This window comes from Aphelocoma coerulescens, chromosome 7 (genome assembly GCF_041296385.1).
Source record: "Aphelocoma coerulescens isolate FSJ_1873_10779 chromosome 7, UR_Acoe_1.0, whole genome shotgun sequence".
Taxonomy (NCBI): domain Eukaryota; kingdom Metazoa; phylum Chordata; class Aves; order Passeriformes; family Corvidae; genus Aphelocoma; species Aphelocoma coerulescens.
The window spans coordinates 29,564,795-29,586,213 of NC_091021.1; the positions used below are offsets into that span (position 1 = coordinate 29,564,795).

General features: G+C 40.7%; 1 protein-coding gene across 3 annotated transcripts; it reads right to left on the minus strand.

The window, feature by feature from the left end:
* Positions 1-33: 33 nt before the first annotated feature.
* On the minus strand, positions 34-19,628 carry HACD2 (3-hydroxyacyl-CoA dehydratase 2). 3 transcript variants are annotated; one of them, XM_069021087.1, is made up of 7 exons: positions 19,445-19,628; positions 13,410-13,527; positions 13,087-13,105; positions 10,270-10,358; positions 4,134-4,255; positions 3,292-3,470; positions 34-2,601 (listed from the first exon to the last, which is right to left on the minus strand). In XM_069021087.1, exons 1-7 carry the CDS (start codon positions 19,573-19,575, stop codon positions 2,519-2,521), a joined length of 741 nt encoding a protein of 246 aa, XP_068877188.1. In that variant the 5' UTR covers positions 19,576-19,628; the 3' UTR covers positions 34-2,518. The 3 variants fall into 3 exon arrangements, with proteins under 3 accessions (XP_068877188.1, XP_068877189.1, XP_068877190.1); XM_069021088.1 differs by lacking the exon at positions 19,445-19,628 and adding an exon at positions 18,858-19,055; XM_069021089.1 differs by lacking the exons at positions 13,087-13,105; positions 19,445-19,628 and having other exon boundaries at positions 13,410-13,495.
* Positions 19,629-21,419: the final 1,791 nt, after the last annotated feature.

Here is a 21,419-nt window from a genome sequence, read left to right on the forward strand (position 1 = left end):
AGCCATTTTTTTCCTCCAAATTGGACCAACAAATTTGAAACCAAATCTTTTATTTGGGAACAGAAATCAAATTTTAAAAAGTTCAGGAGCTGAGCATTGACAATATCCAGCAACCTAAGTACGTCAGGAAATCAGATCTTTTAGATGACATCCTTCAGAAATATTGACATTAACTTCTTTAACAGCAAGTATAAGCAAAAGGAGATGTTTTGCTCAGAGGCTGAAGTTTACACTTTCAAACAATGAGTTCAGAATAACATTTCTCAGATCACTACAACAAAGCACATAAGCTCATACAGAAATGAATTGAATTGTTGCATCTTTGAATCCAAAACCATTCTGAGGTTGTATATGGCCACAGTAATAGAATCACAGAATTGTTTGGGTTGGAAAAGACCTCTAAGATTGAGTCCAACCATTATCCTAACACTGCAAAATCCCACTAAACCATGTCCCTAAGCACTACCTCTACAGCTCTTTTAAATACCTTCAGGGATGGTGACCCTACCACTTCCCTGGGCAGCTTGTTCCAATGCTTGACAAGCCTTTCCATGAAGAAATTTTTCTTAATATCCAATCTAGTCCTTCCTTGGCACAACATGAGGCAGTATTCTCTAGTCCTATTGCTTGTAACTTGGGAGAAAAGACCAACACCCAACTTGCTACAACCTCCTGTATTTTTTAATCCAGTCAATAATTGGCTCCAAAATGTTGACAATAGAAGCAAAGATTATTACTCTTACCCTCTCTCTGCTTGTAATAGTTGTGTTTGTGTTGAACACGAAGGGCTCTATATAGTGAGAGTTAGGAAAATTCAGTCCTTTTGATGAAGCCAAAGAAAATTACTGAAAAATGCCAAGTTGTTTTTTTTTAAATACAGCTCTGACAAGCATCAACCTAAATAATTGTAAATCCATCTCTTCCCAAGTGCTACAACAGAGAGCCTGTGTCCTCAGTACTTCCTGGCTGTGTTTAGGGAGAGCTGGGATGTGTCAAACACAACTGGGCCATGTCCAGGGGAGCACGAGGCAGCACTGTAGGTAGCATGGGAGTGGTCACTCATTTATGCACTAAATCATGTAACAAGAGGGGAGCCAGAGAAGCCCATGTGGTCTTGTCTAGTGACTCTGACTGGGTGCAGACAAGACATTTGGCCATCAATTCCTAACAGAACAAAGCCATAACCTACATTTCCTTTTGTCTCTACTTGGATTTCTGTTCATTTCCCTTCTCCCTTTGTTTCTTCCATTCCCCACCTTTTTATTCCCAATGAAGTTTCTTCTAGATTTGGGACACAGCTCATACAGCATTAATGCTTTCTGCCTCACCACAAGGCTTTCTCAGCTCTTTCATTTTCCTTTTACCTTCCCAAGGTAAAAGGAAAGCTGAGAACCCAGAGAAAGCACCTAGGAGAATATAACTTTCTGTGGTTTTCCACTCTTTCCAAAGAACAGATGAGGGTGGCTTGTCCAGTCTGCAAAAGCAGCATGTAACATGTGAGATAATCTGCTTTGCAAGGAGCATCTTATGACTTTGCAACACTTCAGAAGTCGAGTGCCTGGAACTGCCTGCTTGGATGTGCCCGTGATCACCTCAGTCACTTGAGAAAAGTTAGGCTGAGGAACAAGGCCCTCAAACACAGCAGACCACAGCAGACCAAGTAGTCCTCAGCACTGAAGGATGAGTATCACAGACAGTGATTAGAGATGATAATTTAAAGTAAAAAAGGGAGAACTGCACCTGTTTCTGGCTGATACCACTAGCAGTGTTACAGTTATTATTTTTTTTTTTCAATACATAAAAAAAAGTATTCAGGGATGCAGTACTTGGCGGAGTTTTAATGTTTCAGATAAGAAGTACAGCCTTGGAATTAACATTAGCATTTGGGTAATCAGCTTAAACAAGATCTTCAGAGAACACACTCTGGTCAGACACTGTGCTGTTTAAAGTCCTAAAGAACCACATTCCCCTCATTTTCTGTAACTGGCTTCTTGTTCTTGTTCCCATCACCTTTTAATACACAACCTACCTTTCCAAGTTCAAGCACTTTGCCCAGATTACATTCTCCACTGAAGTCTCTGACATTATCCTGAAGTATTCCAGAGCATATTGTTTGCTTTCACAGCAATACATACAGTTTCTGGCATGCAGTCAAGCACTTAAAAAAAAGAGGTATCAGTAATATAATCCCAATTCAGGCATTTAGTGGCTACAACTTCATCACTCATACTGCAACCTTCAGGCATTTAGTAATAAATGAAAACCATTTAGCACATCATTTAAGGAAAAGGTTAACTGCCAAGCCATATAAAGTTTAAGTTTTCTGAAGCACTGCAAGCTGAAAATTATTTTAATGTTTGACATCCTGGAATTTCAGTGAAATCAGATTTATTGGTTACTCTTGCTAAATTACTGGTCTTTTACCTCTGACTTATCTTGGTATATTCTTTACAAATGTGCTGGGTATTGAAAAACTGCAGCATTTTGATGTTTGAAAAGTTCTGAAAAAGAGTTGGAATTACTCCGACTTCTTATGTTCTTCAGTGTGGGAGAGTACCTTTCGCCTCTGATGTAGCATATGGAAATACAGCTGAGGGAAGACTGAGGAGAAAACAGACTCAAGTCAATAAAGTGTGAAGCGAGGCCGGCAAGATGCACAGTCACATGGTCAAGGTCACCAATTCTCCATTAGAGGATGTGCTTATCCACTTTTTGCTTAAGTTATCTATTGCCTTTTACACTCTAAAGAGATGAACTGATGTTGTCCTTAGGCTTCAGGCACTATTTATTTTTTTGCTAGAGCAATCACATTTTTAAAGGCAAAATGCCTTATTTACTCTGCATGTAGAAGCAGATCATAGAAGTTGCCTTAACTGCATGCACACAATACAAAGAGAATAGACTGCAGGGAGGAAAAAGTCCTTCCAGGAGAAATGTACAGATTTGTTTGATTTTTTGTAATTCTAGTGTCACTTTTTCAGACTCTAAGGCACTTTATACACACTGGTGCCTCCTTCACCTCTCTCTATCCAGAGCTTTTTCTCCTCTTATTTCTAAGACTATGTTACACAGCATGTTTGCAGAACAACAAAGTAGAGGATGGAGAATATACACACACAAACAGCAAAAGCTGAAATTTCCATGAGATACTAAACCTCTGTGAACCATGCAAAAATTACACAATGCCATCAGCAGGCTAAATTAGTTACTTCTATGTACATTAATCCCACAATTGTTTGTTTTTCCCGGTACAGCTGTTAATACTAAAAAACCTAACAAACTCATACTTACTTGGAATGTAAGAGATCATGACCAGGATCAGGAATGTATAGTAGTCAAATGAAAAATTGTACTTGTTAGGTAAACTAATGGAATACAAGCCAGACTGCCTGACGAAGGGCAATGCAGCATATATTGTGAGTAATTCGCCTGACACTCCCATTGGATACAATACTATAAACAAAGTGTACCTAGAATGAAACATACACAGAAAAAATTAAAAGTTATGGCAAACTCTGACAAAATATTTGTTAAATGATATTATGACTATTCAAATTTTGAATTCTCCACTCAGTATTTATTTTTCTTAGCTCTTATTTGGCAAGGTATTAACTTTATTACAAGGTAAGTATTTAAATCAGGAATCATTTGGAAATACTTAAGATTTTATCTGAGAATCTAAAAACTATCTTTAAAACTATTCTACACACACAGACTTTATTATTTTGATTTCTGAACTCTTTGGTAGAGGTCATTTTACTACTTAAAATGGGGCCAAATATAGTTGATGTTAATCAATGAGCTTAAATTATATATCAAGTGCAACAACTGGATTCAAGAATTACTGCTAAATGTCAGTTTACTTACTGTCGTCCCTTACTGTTAAATATCAGTTTCTGACAAACAATCATTTTGTAAATGGAACTGAGTTCAGACAAACTACTCTTTCAGCTTGCAATGCAATAGATTTTTGTAACCCAGAAATCTGCTGGAAAGAAGCTAGGCAGTCACGTTCACAAACAGGGCAATTACCTGAAGTCAGAATCTAATTTTTCGCACTGCAACTACTTTACAAGATAAATATCCCTGTCAGATCAGTGCTTTAAAGCTGTGATTTTTATTATGCTACCGACCTGGCCCATTTGATGAGATAAGGGAGATGGTTTAACAAGCTAAACGTGTAAAAAGAGTAACGGATTATCTCGGTGATTGTCCAAGCTACTACAAACAAGAGGACACTGTCTTCAGTTTGTACCTGTGAGAAAGGAAAAAAGCCTTAGTATGAACTTGAGCATTACCAGTTACCCACCAGACCCAAGAAAACCTCACAGAAATCAATTCCTGTAGGTTGCTTTACTGCATCATTTTAGAGATCAGACTCCAAGAATGAGCTTAAAAGCAACATTAGTAACAACAGTAAAAAACCCTTCTTATCATGCTCTGAATTTTTCTAGTTGCTTCAGAATAGCTCTGCTTCATGATCAGGTAACTTAAGCTCTCATATTCTGTGCAAGGTAAATTGGTACAATAAATCCCTGAAATGCTGAGTATAATTCTTAACTCTTCTCATTCCTATAGAGTACCAGCTTCTATTTCAGTCCTACGATTGTCTCAGTGCAGAAAGAATGGTCTAACACTCGATACCTGGTTTACATTTAATATTCTGATACTACTTCATGGTACTTCTAAGTAGAAACACAGTTTTCCTTTCTCTGGTGAACAACTGGGTCCTACTTTTGAGCAGCAGCAAAACAGCTAACACCAGATGTCAGGCTGGGAGGAGAGAAGAACAATGCTCAGAGTGTCTCACCTCAGGTAAGCTTGACAGGTACCTGATTCACTGTTCCTTGCTCCATTTTCTGCTTATCATAACATTAGTTCCTCTAATGTTACACCCAAGGAATATCATGTTTCACTGCTTTACACCTCTTGGAGCTTTTATGTCAGTCACACATCACTGAACTAGCTGTAACTCCCTCCATATTTTAAGCCTGAGATCAGCTCAGTTGGTCTGAGCATGATGCTAATAATGCCAAGATTGTGGGTTTGATCCCTGTATGGGCCATTCATTTAGGAGCTGGACTCAATGATCCTTGTGGGTCCCTTCCAGCTCAAAATATTCTGTGATAAATTACCTTTATCTGTGATATTTAGAAGGTTAATCATCAAAAGAATGTATTTTAAAATGAAGAGTTATATTTATCAGATTATGGAGGATCATTATGATGTTCAAGTTCCAGATGGATCAAGTATATGTGGGGTCACATACCCACAGTACAAACTCTTGAAAGAGCAGATGTGATTTTTATACAGCCTTCTCCCTCCTTCTCTCCCCTCTTCAACATAATTCCCAGCTGTATAAGCACCTTGAGCCCATATTCACTGGACCGTGGGAATGAAAAGAGCTCAGCCGCAGGGGCCCACCTTTTCTCTTTTCCTCTCTTGAAGAAAGAGAAAAGGAAGTCAGGAGATGTGGGTGGTGCACTCTATTCATCTTGGACAAAGTACAAACCAAGAGGAAAAAAAAGGAACAAGAACATATATATATATATATATATATACACACACACATATATATATATATATGGACAACCAGAAACTTTTTAATAGGAGGGAACTGATCAACTGATCATATACTTTTGGGTAAAAACACTCATGGGAATTACCCAGAAAAAGCTTTATTACAGACTGGAAAACCCAGAAAAATGTATTCAGAAATCTTGAGCTATCCTGGAATGTAGAGCTGCTGGTAATCTGTATTGTGCTGTAAGTCTATGTTCTGCTGCATATAACATTTCAGGTCACTTTCAATGCATTTTGCAGCAGAAGCACCTTAATCTTTTTCCACATTCTGATAATTTGTTTATATATTAATCTCCCTTACATCATCATAAAAGAGCAAATCTATTTTTATACATTGCTGCAGGATCCAAATCCTGTTTGAGGTCTACTTTATAAGCAAGACTTAGCTCTCAACATGGAAAAGTTAACAGCACTTCCCAGATGCTGCTGTTACAAAGGAGGAATGTGCTCGACAAGCACTCCAGAGCTGCATCTTCTGGTCAAATCAGGAGTAGCAGCTTAGTGATGAGCTTCTCCCTAAACCTGTGAGTCACAGGCTTCAACCTGCACTTTAAATCCCCCTTCTTTCCCTAGTTCTGGAAATCAGTAAAGTCAAAACCCAAAAGTCTGTAGCTTGAAGTAGCATCCAAGGATATGAGCAAGGACAAGAAACTGGGATGCTGACAGTGAATCATACGCATGGAAGTAGAAAATTACAGCAGTTACAGTCCAGCTCTATCATATGACATCTCTAACACTGCCTTTGAGGTCTAATCTCCCTCCTTTCCTCTGTATTATAAGTTATTAAAACAGTATTAAAATAATAGTTCACACCATTATGAAACACAGAACCCTGTTAGGTCACTTAATCATTGATTGTGCCTTCATAGCTTGTGTCCCTATTTAAGGAAGAAAGAAGACTGGCAACTGGTGGTTATCATTATAAAGTTTCTTGCACACTCACATAGCTGTCCACCAGCCTGTCACTGTCAGAACTTCTCTCTGAGCACTGGCAATTTTTCAGTACTTCAGATAAAGATGACTGAAATGTACATTATAAATCCCCAGAGAACTGATTTACAAAACAATTTCTCAAGAGTCTTATTCTTTTAGTCCCTGCTAATGCTGCATTTGCATCATTCCTCCTCCAGGCTGAAGATAAGGCAAATACACAGTAGACCTTTCATAAACCACTAAAGTCAGTCAATGCTGCCCTGAGAATTCAATTCTTCTTCCACTACTTTTTTTCATGCCAGTCTTTCAAGGAAAGACACACTTTACACTTTATTTACATCTTATTTGTCCAGCTCTCTTAATAGGGTCAATCATACAATAGGCATCATTTTTTGGCATATGTTTCAAGCCAACATATCAAGGAGGGTCCTGAATATATTTTAGCTTTTTTACAGTACTGTGAATAGCAGACAATGTTCACTAAAATATAAAAGAAACCACTGTCTTTTAAGATGCAAGATGAGAACTGGGAGTTGACAAAATAAAGCCTGAGAGGTTTTTAATGTTCTCCTTAAGAATGGAAAGGGAAATTTCTCTACGTTAAGAGTAACAGTTTGACAAATTTGCAGAAAATTTCAGCTAAACACATAATTAAGCAATCCAATGCAGAAGAGCAAAACCAGCAGCACTATGCAAGTATAATGATGGAAAATGTTGGAACAGCACGTCTCTCTCCAAAGAGCTGGTTCTCTGGTACAGTAATTAAAAAATAAAACATAAAATTAAGGAAAAAAAAAGGAAGCTTCACAGTAGGCACAAAGTGCCTGACTATTGTGTTGTATGGCATTGCTCAAATTTTACCTGGATGTAAAGCAGTGATGAATCAGCCTTTTCAACAGTACTCATCTATTCAGAGTTCTGACCCTTCCAGCATGGACTTTTTACTACAACTTAGTCTTAAATATAATAAAGATGTTCTTCCTTCTTGTAGGTAAGTATGCTTTACTACTGATTGAAGGTATCAATTCACAACTGCAGATAGCGGAGTCCCAATTACCAGCTCCACATGCTGTATATGTTGCTTTCACAGCATCTCTTGACTGTGTGTTCTACAAAGGTTCCTCTAAAACTGTATTACACTTATTTGCAACTCATCTGTAATTGAACCCAATGGGATAAGCAGCAAATACCTGCTGACACCATTTTTTAACCACCCATCAGAACTGGGTGCAGAATTATCTATCAGAATGGAATTCCACAAAAGCCTGCCATGATGTCACCAGATGATCTCAGTGCTCACACAAATTCAAAAAGACACCTTTTGAACTGAAGGACACTTTCTGTTCTCCTATGCCTACATCCTCCCAGCCCTTCATGCCAGGCTGCTCGTTCTCCTCCTTCCTTTGCAGGGGAAACAGTAAAATTCACTGAACTGATTCCTTTCTGATGTAATGGCCAGCAGTGATTACATGCCAGGCCCTCTTCCACAATACCAACAACTGCTCCTACAGTGCAGGCAAGGAGAAGTGTGCAGTGCTTTAACATTTGCCATGCTTTAACATTTATTGTGAACAGCTTCATATTGAGTTTAACAACACATCAGCACTGAAGTCAACAAAAAGCACAAACATGTTAGTGGCGAGAAGCATGCTTCAAATCACATCACATTTCCAGAAGTGTATCCTGACAGGAGGGATGCAATACACATTTCTTCTTTCAGCTGTATTATATATGAAAACAGTCTGGAAAAGCAAGATACTGAACAAGCCTCACTCAAAAAGTTAAAGAGGAAAACTGCATTTTATTTTACAAGAACCTCATCATGCAACTGCATCGCTTACAAGTTCCATAAAGCTGTGTGACAATTTAATCCTGGCCTTCACCATGGAGCTCACTTGTGCAGACAGCCCTTTAGAGAAAGTAGAACACTTGTGACACTTGCAATACGTCTCCCCAGGTGAGCCTGCAGGCTCCCTGGTTGGGGGAAGGGGAGGGGTCGGAATACAGCCTCTTATTTGATTTATTTGCTCTAAGTCACAGACTTACAGAAACTCATCACAGGATTCCTCATCCTTGACATTCTTATACCCACTTTCTAAGACATTAAAAAAGCAACACATAATACAGCCTCTTGCAAGACTTTAGCCAGAAGACCACACAAGTGTGGAGAAAAAAATCTGCATGGAGTATTGTTGAAAGAATCCTTGTTAAAAGTCAAATGTTTGGCTAAATTTATTGCTCCCATTTTCTCCCATTTTGTTGGTTTTCTCTGGTGAGAATGTGGGCATAAGCTTCAAAAAAACCTAACCCACAATCATATTACAGTTCTTTCTTTGATGTCTAACAGACAGCACATGGAATAATTCTAATCCATTCAATCTAACCTTTAATATTTGGGTTACATCAAAACCAGTACACAATTCATAAAAACAGATTATCACCGTTCTTTATGAAGCACCAGGTATCCCAACATCATATAGATAACAAGCGAAACTCCAAGAATATTTATTTTAAAGTATTTTATACATATATATAAAATTTTATGTGTTGAGATTATGGCTTTTTTTTTTGTTCAAAATCTAGTACTGATTCTTGGTGAATTAACAGAGACCAGAGTACATTAATTTGCACCAAAAGGGAAATCCATTAGAAAATAATTATTTCCAAGATTTTATGTTTATTGAGAAAAACAACATTCCTCCACTTTAAGTAGCATGAAACTAAAGCTTCACGTGAACAAGCACCACAATACCAGAAAGGGCTGTTAATTACTAGGAACTACAGTGACTTATGGTACTCTACATGTGCCTGGCTGCTCTGGTAACAGCTTTGGAGGAAGGAAGAGAAAGCAGCTTCCCTCAAGACTTTGTAATAAGACAAGTTCCTTAAGACATTCTCCATGGCAAGTCACAAATAATCTTATGCATAAAATGACTGTCACTTATTTCAGGCACCCATGCTGACACTGGTACCAAGACTAATTTCTTCCTTTAATGAGAAGAAAACCAGTAAGATCAGTTGGCTAAAGGAACAGCAGAGATGCAGCATATTTGGGCTACTAAAAGGATTCAGATGACATGAGTCAGTCAGCATAACCTCTACCAATTAAAGCATGTCTAGATTTTAAAACAGCTGTCAGGAATAATTTTCAAAAAACATGGCTTCCAAAAGATTCTAAAGAGACCTGCATAAAGTACAGCACTCTTTGGTGTGGTGAGCAGTGAGGAAAAACACACAGCCCCCAAAAACCACCTACATTTGGACATAAGAAAGTTGAATGAAGGACAGAGGAGAGATTATCCTGGAGAGTGACAATGGAGAGCATGGAGGCACTGTGGTGCACAAACAACTGAGGGTGAGTTTCAGATGCCACAAAAAGTGAATTGTGTATGCAGGAGGGCAGCGAGATTTCCTTTTTAATTATGGCACTAATGAGATGAACACTAGAAGGCTGTACCAAATTCAGTGTTCTGCGTTACACACTGGAACCTCTTTACCTGTCAGTAAGGACTGCAGAATCTATCCAGGAGCTAGATGTCTCACAGTGAGAGAATCAGACCTTGCTCTGTTTGACCGTCAACAAAAGATGACATCAAATCTATTTTTATTTCTTTTGATCCACAGAAATTCAGATGAACAATTTCCCATGTTGGGATACAAAAAGAAGACATTTTAAGGACAATAAGACAGAAATCAACACTTGCTTTTCACCATGGATCAATAGTTTTTCTATCAATTTGTAGCTTGACTTACCTCTTTTACACTATGTGTTACTGCCCACGTCAGGAAAACCCTTGACATCACTTGGAAAGCAGTCAGAACAACAGAAGAGGGAACAATGCCTGGAAGATATTTTGCAATTAGTAAATATTCCTGACTACCAGGGTGGGAGGTAGGGATGGGGAAATAAAACACAGCTACACCGAAGTCCAGGTGTTTGACATTTCTGGAAGGAAAGCATTTAATTTTTTTTTAATTTGAAAATATGGAGTTAGTCTTTTGGTGTGTTTATACAGCCTAATGCAGTGCAATCCCCTGACAAGACTTTCTGCATCAAAATGTAAACAAAAGTAATTGGTCTTGGTGCAATAACAGCACATTCTTCAATACATGGAACAGCTCAATAAGATAATTTCAATCAAACAGCTTTTGGGATACAGGCTTCAAATAAACCCTGTTTGATTAAAATATCCAAGTTACTCTTCATTATTGTGATTTAAAAAGCAAAACCAATATGTTTTGCACTGTATAACCGAAAAAAACAGCCAGCAAAAATTATTTTTCAGAAACACTAATCTAGCCCATATTTTGATAGATGCAAAGTTTATAATTCCTTCCTGGAAATACAACTCATAAAACACCAAACCAACCAACAAAAAAACCAACCCCACAACAAACAAACCCCAAGCAACAGCTGATGCAGTGGTAGGTACAGAAATGACTTGAAGATCCTCTCAAGGAAGCAGATATCACTGGTTCTCCCAGCAAGTTCTGAGGTGCCAATTAAACTGCCAGTAAAAGGACCCTACACACCCAGGTCTGATAGAGCAGGAATAGCTTCAGACTGCAAGACTACACAAAATTTCTAAACTTTGCATCACAAAGTTTTATTTTCCTCCAATAGCTAAATGATAAAGACAAATGCCAGAGCAGGTCTAGCTCCTAAAATACAGTAAAAAGTTTTTCTAAAGCTAATGCAAATCACAAGCAACACAACAGCCTCAGAAAGATGTAGAGAACCAATGAGGAAAATGAAACAGGAAGAAAGAATAAGAAACTCAAAAGCAAGTTTCATTTGAATTATTTTCATTCATATGTTTGGCTTCTTTGAGAGTAAAAAGAAAAATCCTTCAGACATAGTTCTCCTCAGTCTTATCATCTTGTCTTGGTGTCTGGGCTACATGTTACCTCCCTTCCAGGTACAGCTCTGCATTTTTTAAACCTTTGCCATATGTCAAAGTCCTGTTTGTCAACCATGCTTCATAGAGACACTTCCCTACCAACCCTCATATTTTGAAGGACTTGCCTGACAGATGCTAACATTTCAGATTCTACTGAAAAGATGTGGAAAGAAAAGTTATGCTGATACACACAGCCATCTGTCACAGATAAGCTCTTCTATTGACAGAGAATTACAGCTCTAGTTAGAGCAATTAGTTCAGCAGGGGCAAAGGAATCTGCAAGTTTCCTGTTTCTCCTTGCATAGAAACTTTTGCTAGAGTCAGTAGGACTACAGCAGACAGCAGCAGTGCATCCAGCTGTGCAAAACCCCCTCATTTTATTTAGCTGACAAACACTTCCATTAAGAGAAAAAAATATAATCCATGGCCAGTTATGAGAAAATAACTCCTTTCCAAAAGAGCTTTGTTAGGGAAAGCAATGATAGAATAATAATGGTATAAAATGTTGCCACATTCCCCTAATGGGCTCTTTTCACTAATATTAAATTGTGCTCTTAAGGATAACATGGGCTAAATGGATCCGCACATCAAATCAACTGAGCCAGAATTATTAGTTTTGCACACAGGCAGGCTGTATAATCATCTTATTTGCTGTTCTGCATCAGCCTGGAAGGTGAAACACACGACTTCCTCTTGCCACTCACTGATCTGTATGGGCACAGACACCCAAATGTGAAGAAATTATAATCCAGTTACACTTTTTACATACTTAGATTTAGTACTAATAAACACTGGTGTCTGCACACCACTTTAGGTCAAGAAAATAGCAGAGCATTATGGATTTAGGATGGTAAAAACAGCATTTTGTCTGCAAGGTTTTCTGTCCAGTGTTCCAAGATTTAACTTTTCCTTCTTGCCACCTGTTAAATAAGACCTTAAAATTGGCACGTTTTAATATTAATTTTCGACAATTTTTTTTTTTAGAAGTATGGTTTATTCTGGAAAAAAACCGTAATTGAGATTTAGTAAAATAAAACAGCATTGGAAGGACTGCCTTGGCAACACAGGTAAATAGATGATACACACAGTTTACTCTGAGAAGCCTTTACATTAATTTGAGGTGTATATGGTCATTCATTTCTTGGGATGACCTGTGCACAGTTTACAAACTGCCTTTTTAAGGCGTGTTCAGAGTAACTGGATGATTCAGGAGGGTCAGAACTACTTCATCAACGACAGAACCAGATTGCCCTCTGCTGACACATTCCTGTGCACAAGTCTGAGCTCTCCCCACTACCTCACTTGGTTATTAAAACACCCTACAGGAATTCACTATGAACCTACAATCTAATGCCCCCTCTGGTCCGTGGACTGTCTGGAGGATGATGAAAACCAGCAAGTTTGGAGTTGCAGCTTTAGGAACCTCAATGCTTTCTTACTCTTTAAATAGTGGCTAGTGAACATTCAGATAGGAGCTGAAGCACAGTTTTACTGTTTTGTGACTTCTCAAATTAGGGAGTAAAAAACTGGAATGTATTTCAAACAAAAATTAGTAAGTTATGCAAGAATTAAATTTGGCAATTCACAGACTGTAAAATTTTTCTTGCTAATATATTGCTAAAAGTGCAGTCTTCTATAAAAATAATAAACTGAAAATTTGCAAGCTTACCAAGTGCACAGTGCAGAATCTAGAACAAAAAGAAAAATTCAAATCACTAACATTTCAAATTAAGCAATTCAGACACACATTTAGTTCTGTTACAAGAGCTTAAGATTCAGTATTTGCATTTCAATGATTAAGATTAATATTTAGCTCTGCTGCCCAAGCTAAATAGCAGACAGTAAAACTCCCTCACCACTTGCTAAAAGGAAAATTCAGCTTTTGTGCGAGATGTTCAGTAGAATTAAAGTAAATGTAAGAAATACCACAATACATGAATACAAGATATTCATGCAAATATTCTTAATGCCAGGGAATAGGACTACACCCACCTCAAGCAAAGCTCCAGTCTGGAAGAATTTCAGGGGCTTTTCTATTGAATAGTAAAGGCTGTGGTAGCTGCCTTTAGCCAGATATGCCCGAACTAGACCAACTGCAATAACAAGCCACCTGAAAGAGAATAAAGGAGACATCAAGCAAAGCATAAACACAAAGAAATCTTTAATCCCTCTTTCGATATCTGAGAAAGCGACAGGCAGAACTGTCCTGAAATACACTAACTCTGCAACACTGGAAATGTTAAATACTTGCACCTTCTACTAATTTATCCAAATGAAAGATGATGCATTTTTAAGCATTTTTCAGCACCAGCATGGTACCACTATCTCTAATGTCTCAGTTTGTTTTTCAGTGAGCCCTATTTAATTTAGTTATGGCATGTTTTCATGGCAGATTGGCATCACATTTTGTTTACTTTAAGCAGAAAACCCTGGACAGCTAGTCAGAGATCTCTTACCAACTTACAGCAGCGTGACATATGCAAGATTCAGAAGGCATCGATTTTAACATTTCAGTTCAAAGTAAACCCCTAGACTTTATGAGAAGTCATCCAGCTTAGTTGGTAGCATACATCACATTAGAAATAGTTACAGATAAATAACTGCAAGGAAACTGAGCCTGCTAAAGCCTTGAAGGCAGCATGGCCATTCCCATCCCGGTTTTCCTTTTTAACCAACAAATCAGTCTAAGCCTGTGTAAGTAGTGCCCATATAACTGCAACTGTACGTGAACAATGTGACCTGTTAGCCCTGCTGATTTTCCCCTCAGGTAAATTATACAAACCTAAGTATTTTTCATCCTCGCTGATGAAACTTTCCCTACCACAGCTGTCCAGAGCTGGTGCTTGCCCACAACATCAGAAATTCTTTAGTCAAGTCTATGACAAGCCACAAACTCAAGGTGAGTTATCAACCCTGGTCAAATAGTCTTTCATTTGAAAGTAGCATCTTTAGTTAACTTTAGTTTCAAATTGCTTTTGGCAAACATGGGGAGAAGGGGTTGGCCGGTCAAGAAGAATCCTTAACAAGGGCTCCCAAACTTTTCACTGACAGGCTCATCCTGGCTGTCTCACTCTCAGCTGCTCTTAATGCCACCCTACTTTACCTCCATCTCCCTCCAAACCCCTCGTGTAAATCACCAAGTGTCCCTGCTAACAATTCACCTCAGTGTGTAGTCATGTAGCAAGCCCACTAACTATGCAATAGTTTTTACCCTTTGGAAAAATGTGTGTAGCTGTAGTTTTGTAACAGGGATAATGAAGAAATTCCCTCCGTTTACAGCATTTTAGAGTCTTAAAAGTACCACATTAGCTTGGGTACTGCAAAGTATGTGCACATATTATCTCAAATGTAGTAATTGTTTGAAATACAGTGAAGTTCAGATTTTTCAACAATAAGTAATTCTGGCATCCAAGTTTGTGTTTGTAACAAAATCTATTAGCAGAACTGAAAGAAAGCTAATTAATTTCTGCCTCAACTTCCCGGAGACAAGAACCAAAGAAAAGCAGGGGGAGTAGGGAAGATAAACAGGAGAGAAACAAGCCCTCCCTTTTTTTCAGAGTGACAAGTTATTTCAGTTAAAGCTGTCTTGTGAAACCGAAGGACAAACATTTGCCAAGTAATTGCTGTTTACAAAGAATTAATCAGATTCCTTTTGTATTTGGACTTCAGTGTAGAATAAACCAGTAAGCACTACAGCATTAGTGATTCTCCCCTGCAACACCTACTGCTTCTTCTTTGGAACAGGAAATCAGAGCAGGTTGACACTGTCCTGTTCTTATCTGTTGTTTCTCTGTTTTTCCTGATCTTCCATGTCTGTTGAGAAACTTTGCTGAATTGAGCAACTTCTCCAGTTGCACAAGATGCCAGTTCTTGGTTGTGCCTGCCAACTGTTCTCACCTGAACTGAAACTGGTAAATCCCATGGCTTCCAGAGGAACTCCAGCCTTTTGCTCACCTCCACCCTTGTGCCAGATCACTGACTCCAGCAAGACTGTACCTTCCATTCCATTTACTATCCTTCAAAAAGCATTTGATACAAATCAGAGCATTAATCCACACAAAATGAAAAGCTGAGCCTAGTTAGTGCTGAAGCTTTTAGTACCTCTGTCCTGCTTCTGTGATTTTTAAACTGTTCTTCATCCTCTAAGACTAGAGAAAGTGGAACAGGAGAAGGTGGAACCAAGGAGTATCAGCTGAAAATGGAACTTGGCAAGAAGGTTAAAAGGGCAGCAAAAGGCACCATTGTCTCATGAAAGCTAAGCTTTCTCTGACCTACACACTGAACTCTACCTGATAAACCAGCTGGAGTTACATTTCATTAAATTACTGCTGTGCTGTCGGTAAACTCCAAACTGGACTATTACATTCCTTGATTAATCCAGAATAAGAAAAATGAATACGGCATACACACAGTTTTTTTACTTTCAGTTGGCCAGACTTGACAGACAAGCTTCATGCGTGGGTCCTTAGGTTAACTCCCTTGACTCTCTCACAGGTCACAATAAGGCATTTTCTTATGCAAAGTTTACCCAGGTTCTGCAACATTTATGCAAGAGAATACAGCAGAGCTGTGAGTGCATCTACAAGGAAGAAGTGTACTTTGACTCTCAACAACCACTCACTGAAGACATGGACAATGAAACTCATAACCCAGAACACTCTTTGCTGACACTGATTAACATAAACCCTTGCAAATTCAAGAGCTATTACATTACCATCGATCTCGAGTGAAATCCTTTTTAAATTCATTGTTTATACCACCAACAGCTACTTATACCCAGAAGTACTAGTCAGTTACGGCACTTGACTAAAAATAAGAAACATAATCACCTTTTAAAGCAGCTTATCTAACATTTACACCCAGCTCTAACAACATGCCCTCTCTCCCCACCCAGCCCTATTCAGTGATTTTGGTCAAACACAGTTTTTAGGAAAAATAATTTCTATGCTGCATCTATGCCTCCAGAATGAGCTTCCCATGCCAGGTCAGGCATGACTATACAGCTTCACACTGTGATGGGAAAAGTCTGTCTGAACAAAAGAGAAACAAGATGCAGGGCTTTCTGTAGCTTAACGCTTTGAACCGTGGGCAATAAAACCTGAGCAAGTACAGCTGAGAACCAGCTGCAGCACTGGTTATTCCCCGTTGTGCCATGTTGGTCCCATTTCTGAAAGAAATCACCCAAAACATGAACCAAATGGTAAGTGCATGCAGTTCCAGTCAGGCATCCACAGGTACACAAGCTTTTTCTACTGTTGTGCTCTTGTAAAAACCACTGTATTACTATGAATCCACACACTACATGTACTGCAGCATAAAACTAGAAGTAAGATCTATTATTTTTGGAATCAGCTGTCTTTTCTTTAGCTTAGTCAAGATAAATGCAAAGTAGATACAGTAGCTATGCTGAGATTTCTCAACTGTTACTTGATCCATTTTAAATAAAGTTAATAGTTAAGGCAACTATGGTTTTAAAACATTTACTTTAGTACCTATTCACTGAACAACAATGTTGCTGTGTGCTTCTGTTTATAAGCCTTTTGCAAACCAAACCAAACAGACCACTTCAAAAAAATCCCCTGTGCTTTTACAGCATCACTTCATCATCTGGGCACCTTGAATTTTTTTGTTTTTTTCTTTTCACAATTCTCTTTCCAAGGCAGTGCAGTCTGAGAAACTAAGTCTGAGCACTCCAACTGACATGGGGTCAGTAAATAATCACTGCCACCAGCTGTGTATCAATCTTTTGATCTTTTCATCTGAACAACTGAGCTTCCATCAACCAGCTCCAGAAAAACTACCTTTTTAAAACGTTTCATAATAAGAAACAAATTGAGCTTTTTTCCTAAGCTCAACCTTGTATATTATGGAATTTCAGCAGTGTCCAGGGGAAGCAAAACTCCTCATTCATTTGAAGACAAATTATCAGTCAGAGCCCTCGGTGACCTACCCCAAAAGAAAAGTGAGAGACAACACAGAGATATCATCATGATCACAGAACTCCTATGGCAACTCCCCAAATCGCAAAAATCATCTAATCACAAACACATCCAGAAAAAAGCAGCTCATGTTAGAGCACCATAAATCCCATCCCACCCAAGAGTGGAATTTTCTAGGAGGCTTGGTGCAAATCAAGAAAATGGGTAACATCATGATCAAGATTTACATGACAACAGAAAGCTAAACAGAGGTTTATGTTATTTATTTCTGAGCTTCTAGCACTTGAATTTTTTTAGTTTGTTCTTCTGAAGAAAAAGAAATTTCCCATGCTCAGGAGCTTGCCTGCCATGACAAAAAAGTTCATGGCCATGAAGAAAACTTTCCATTTATACCACAGGTTCCCTCTCAGGTTTTTTAGATCTTTTATGAACACAATTGAATTGCATATGAGCAGCAAAATAAGCAGGGAAATACTTTTACTACTTTGAAGAGCTCAGAGAGGTGAACTTATTACCACAGTGCAGGGACACCACAACAAAACTGAAAAGCCCTCCTGACTGTCGGCAATGTGCTGTATTACTCATGTAATTATTTCTGAAACAACAGATTACTTAAATCAAACTGGTGAGTAATTATCATTGCCCTCTGAGTGAAATACCCTGCAAATATCCTATGGAGACATAAGCCTGCTTAGTAACATTTCACAGTAACTCAACTGTTGGGTAACAGGTGTACCAAGCACCTCACAAGAACTGAGCTCTCCCTGCTCCCCTACCTTTGTTCCACGCAAGTGTAAATATCTTGTAAGCTGAAATAGCACCGTCACCAGGAAAGACAAGAATCTTCATGTCCACCTGCCTTATTGAAGTAAATAGTATCTCTATTAATTCTACACTAACCTTCTCCTCAAACATGACACTACCCTCTTTGCTCAACTCCGCCAGGGTTTATCTAGCAGAAAACATGCCCATTTGGGATCCATTTTAAAGGCTCTTTTCTCCTCCCACCCAAATATCCTCAATCTTTCAAAAGATGGTGTTATTTTTATCTGGATTCCAATGAGACACCACAGCCACATTAAAAAAAAAAATTAAAAAATCTACTTTCTCTTGAGAGTCCCCAGTTGTCACTATTTTAATTTTTATGCCTAAGAACATACCTGAGCAAGCCCCAATTGGCACCAGTCTGCACTCTGCAGGGCAAGGGCAGAGCACCAAGCTGGTCCAGCAGCTCACATGCCCCAACAGCAGCCTTCAACCTCGAACTACAGAGCAGCTGAAGGATTTATGGAGAAATCTTGCAGGGCTCAAGACCTTTGCCTTTAACTATTGCTGTGGATAAATACCCTGTATTTAGGGTCACCTCACTACTGAAAACTGCTGGAACCTACACCACAGACATGGTGATGCAAGGAATCTACAGCCCCCTGGACGTGACAATTGCTGCAGAGCAAATTAAGGTGTCAATTATAAAACACGACAGTTCCCAGGGAACGCGCACTTGTGCTGCTGTGCAGAACTCCTTCTGGAAGGGGCACGTGAAAGAGGCCAAGCCGCGGAGGGGGCCGGGCAGTACTGAGGGGTCACACCGGGCCACGAGCTGCTGAGGCCTGGCACAGGCTGGGCAGGGGCCGCACAGGGACCGGCTCCGGGGGACCCAGGGCACCCAGCCTGGATTATGGTCACAGTGCACGGTGGAGAGCGGGGACAGCGGGGACAGCGGGAAGCCAGCTGTGCACGTACGTGCAGGAGCCCCCTCCAGCACAAGGAACGGCGAGCGAAGGGCCGGCTGCGCGTTTTAGCGTTATCCAAAGTGCAAGGCAGGGCCACCGACAGCACGGGGGGCACGGGGCACAGCCAAGCGCCCGGACCCGGCAACCGGGCGGTGCAGCCGCACGGGCTCGGGGCGGACGGGAGCGCGGGCACGGCGGCTGGAGAGGCCGCTGCTCTCCGCCCGGACCCTCAGCCGCCCTGCCCCGCCCCGCCCCGCCGGACCCACCCGCGGCCGCAGCTCGGCCGAGAGCAGCCCCGCGCCCCGGCGGCGCTCCCGGCCGGGGAGCCCCGCGAGCGGCCCCGCCCGGTCCTTACCCCGCCGTCATCACCACGTTGTAGATAACAAGGTAGCCCGTGGCCAGCGCGCCCGGGCCCTTCCTGCGCCGCGCCTGCTGCCCGCCGTAGCCGTTGTCCGCCCGGCTCCCGCCGCTCCCGGCCGCCGCCATCTCGCGGCTCCCGCGCCCCGCCCGCTGCCGGCGCTCGGCGGGCGCGGGGCGGGACTTCCCCCGGGCCGGGCGGGGACAGCTCCGCGCAGCCGCGGGCACCGCCCGCGCCCCTCGCACCGGGCACGGTGGAGCCGGCCGGGGGCCGGGGTGGGTGCGGCGGCGGTCCCGGGAGTCAGGGAGGGGTTCCCGCCCGGGCACCTTTTAGCTCGCCTTTTAGGGCTGGTTCAGAACGCCCCTCTATAGGGAGAAATAGGTCTGCCTTGTCCTTAGAGACGTTAATAGCGTTAGTTGGTAAGGTTATTTTTGGAATATCTCATAGGTTTTCATTACTTTTATAATATAGTTCAGAGGAGAGAAGGCTAAGAGGCGATCTCCATTAATGCGCATAAATATCTCAAAGGCGGGTGTCAAGAGGATGGTGCCAGACTTTTCGGTGGGGCTGAGCGACAGGGCGAGGAGCAATGGCCATAAACTAAAACACGAGAAGTTTCACCTCAGCATGAGGATGAACTTCTTTACATTGAGGGTGGCAGAACATTGGGACAGGCTGCCCAGAGGGGTCGTGGAGTTTCCTTCTCTGGATACATCCCAAACCCACCTGGACGTGTTCCTGTGTCACCTGCTCAGGTGCCCCTGCCTTGACAGGGGGTTGGACGGGATGATCTCCAGAGGTCCCTTCCCACCCTAACAATTCTGTGATCCCGTGTGAATAAGGAGTTATAACTCAGTTCCTGCTGAAGCTCTCTACAAGAGCAAAAGCCTGCCTGGAAAGCATTACTTTCCCAGCAAAAAGGCATCCTCATCAGGGCAGTCAGAACTGCCTTTTTTAACAGCCACGATGGAAGAATTTTTATTTTTTCTCCCATGCAGAAATTGTAAACATGTCGTGGAGTTACTTCTCTGCTCCCATAAACGTCTCTCGGTTTATTCCCATGCATGTCATGGTGCAGTCCCTTTGTGAGCAATAACCACATAAGCCTCACTCCCCATCTCAGAGAGTTCTGCTTCCACATGAGCATTTTGTGGCCTATTAAATTCATGTGCACATTTCTTCCAGACAATCGGGCTCAAAATGCAAAGATGATTTATGAGGATTCCATTTTCAAACAGCTATGCTTTAGTGCAGTGTTTCAATAAATATACCAAGAAATTTTAGAGAAACAAATCATTCATTATTCATGTATGCAAGTTAAAAAAAAAAAAGGTCTCTGTTTTCAAAGCCTGACAGTCACTGCAGAGGAGAGGGCTGTGCAGTCCAGTGCTGTCTTCCTTGTCAGCAAAGGGAAGCAGGGACCCAGCCATCTGCATGCCACGCGTGCAATTAGCAAAGATCTCCTCATCAAACAGAAATGTGCACAGGATGCTTGGGAGATTGGACAGGACAGTCATTAAGTAAATTAAGTTTCTGGAAATCCAGAAACACGAGTAGTGAAAAACAGCAGCCGGTCCCAAATTCTCCATGTCTCTTGAGAAGACTGAATGTCATACAAAAGAAATACAAGGAGAATTATGTGTCCACCTTGAGCACTAGCACTGTCTTGCATAACCTCTGCTATTGGGGTTTCGGCCCTATGACACCCCAAGAGTGGATTTCTGCAAACATTATACAAGCAAGACAAGGTTTATAGAAAGAGGTTATGCCTTTTATTAGACCATGGCTGGCAGAATGAGACAGGGGTTCAAGTACGTGAAATATCTTTCTTCAGTGGAATAGAATTCTGTTCTTCAAAAAAACCCCAAAGAATTCAAGGTCAAATACAGCTTGGAGTCAATTGCTCAGAGCTGAATTAGATGCGTGTCACATAATTTTGGAAGTAGAGGTCATTGTTTCCTGCAGACTAGAA

What these genes read in the sequence shown, in the direction of transcription:
- HACD2 (XM_069021087.1), bottom strand. Translation starts at nt 19,575, where the DNA reads ATGGCGGCGGCCGGGAGCGGCGGGAGCCGGGCGGACAACGGCTACGGC. An exon ending in AACGTGGTGATGACGGCGGG is followed by an intron (nt 13,528 to 19,444) that starts GTAAGGACCGGG and finishes ATTCTCTTTCAG; the next exon opens with GTGGCTTGTTATTGCAGTTG. An exon ending in TATCTCATCAAATGGGCCAG is followed by an intron (nt 3,471 to 4,133) that starts GTCGGTAGCATA and finishes GTTTCATTCTAG; the next exon opens with GTACACTTTGTTTATAGTAT.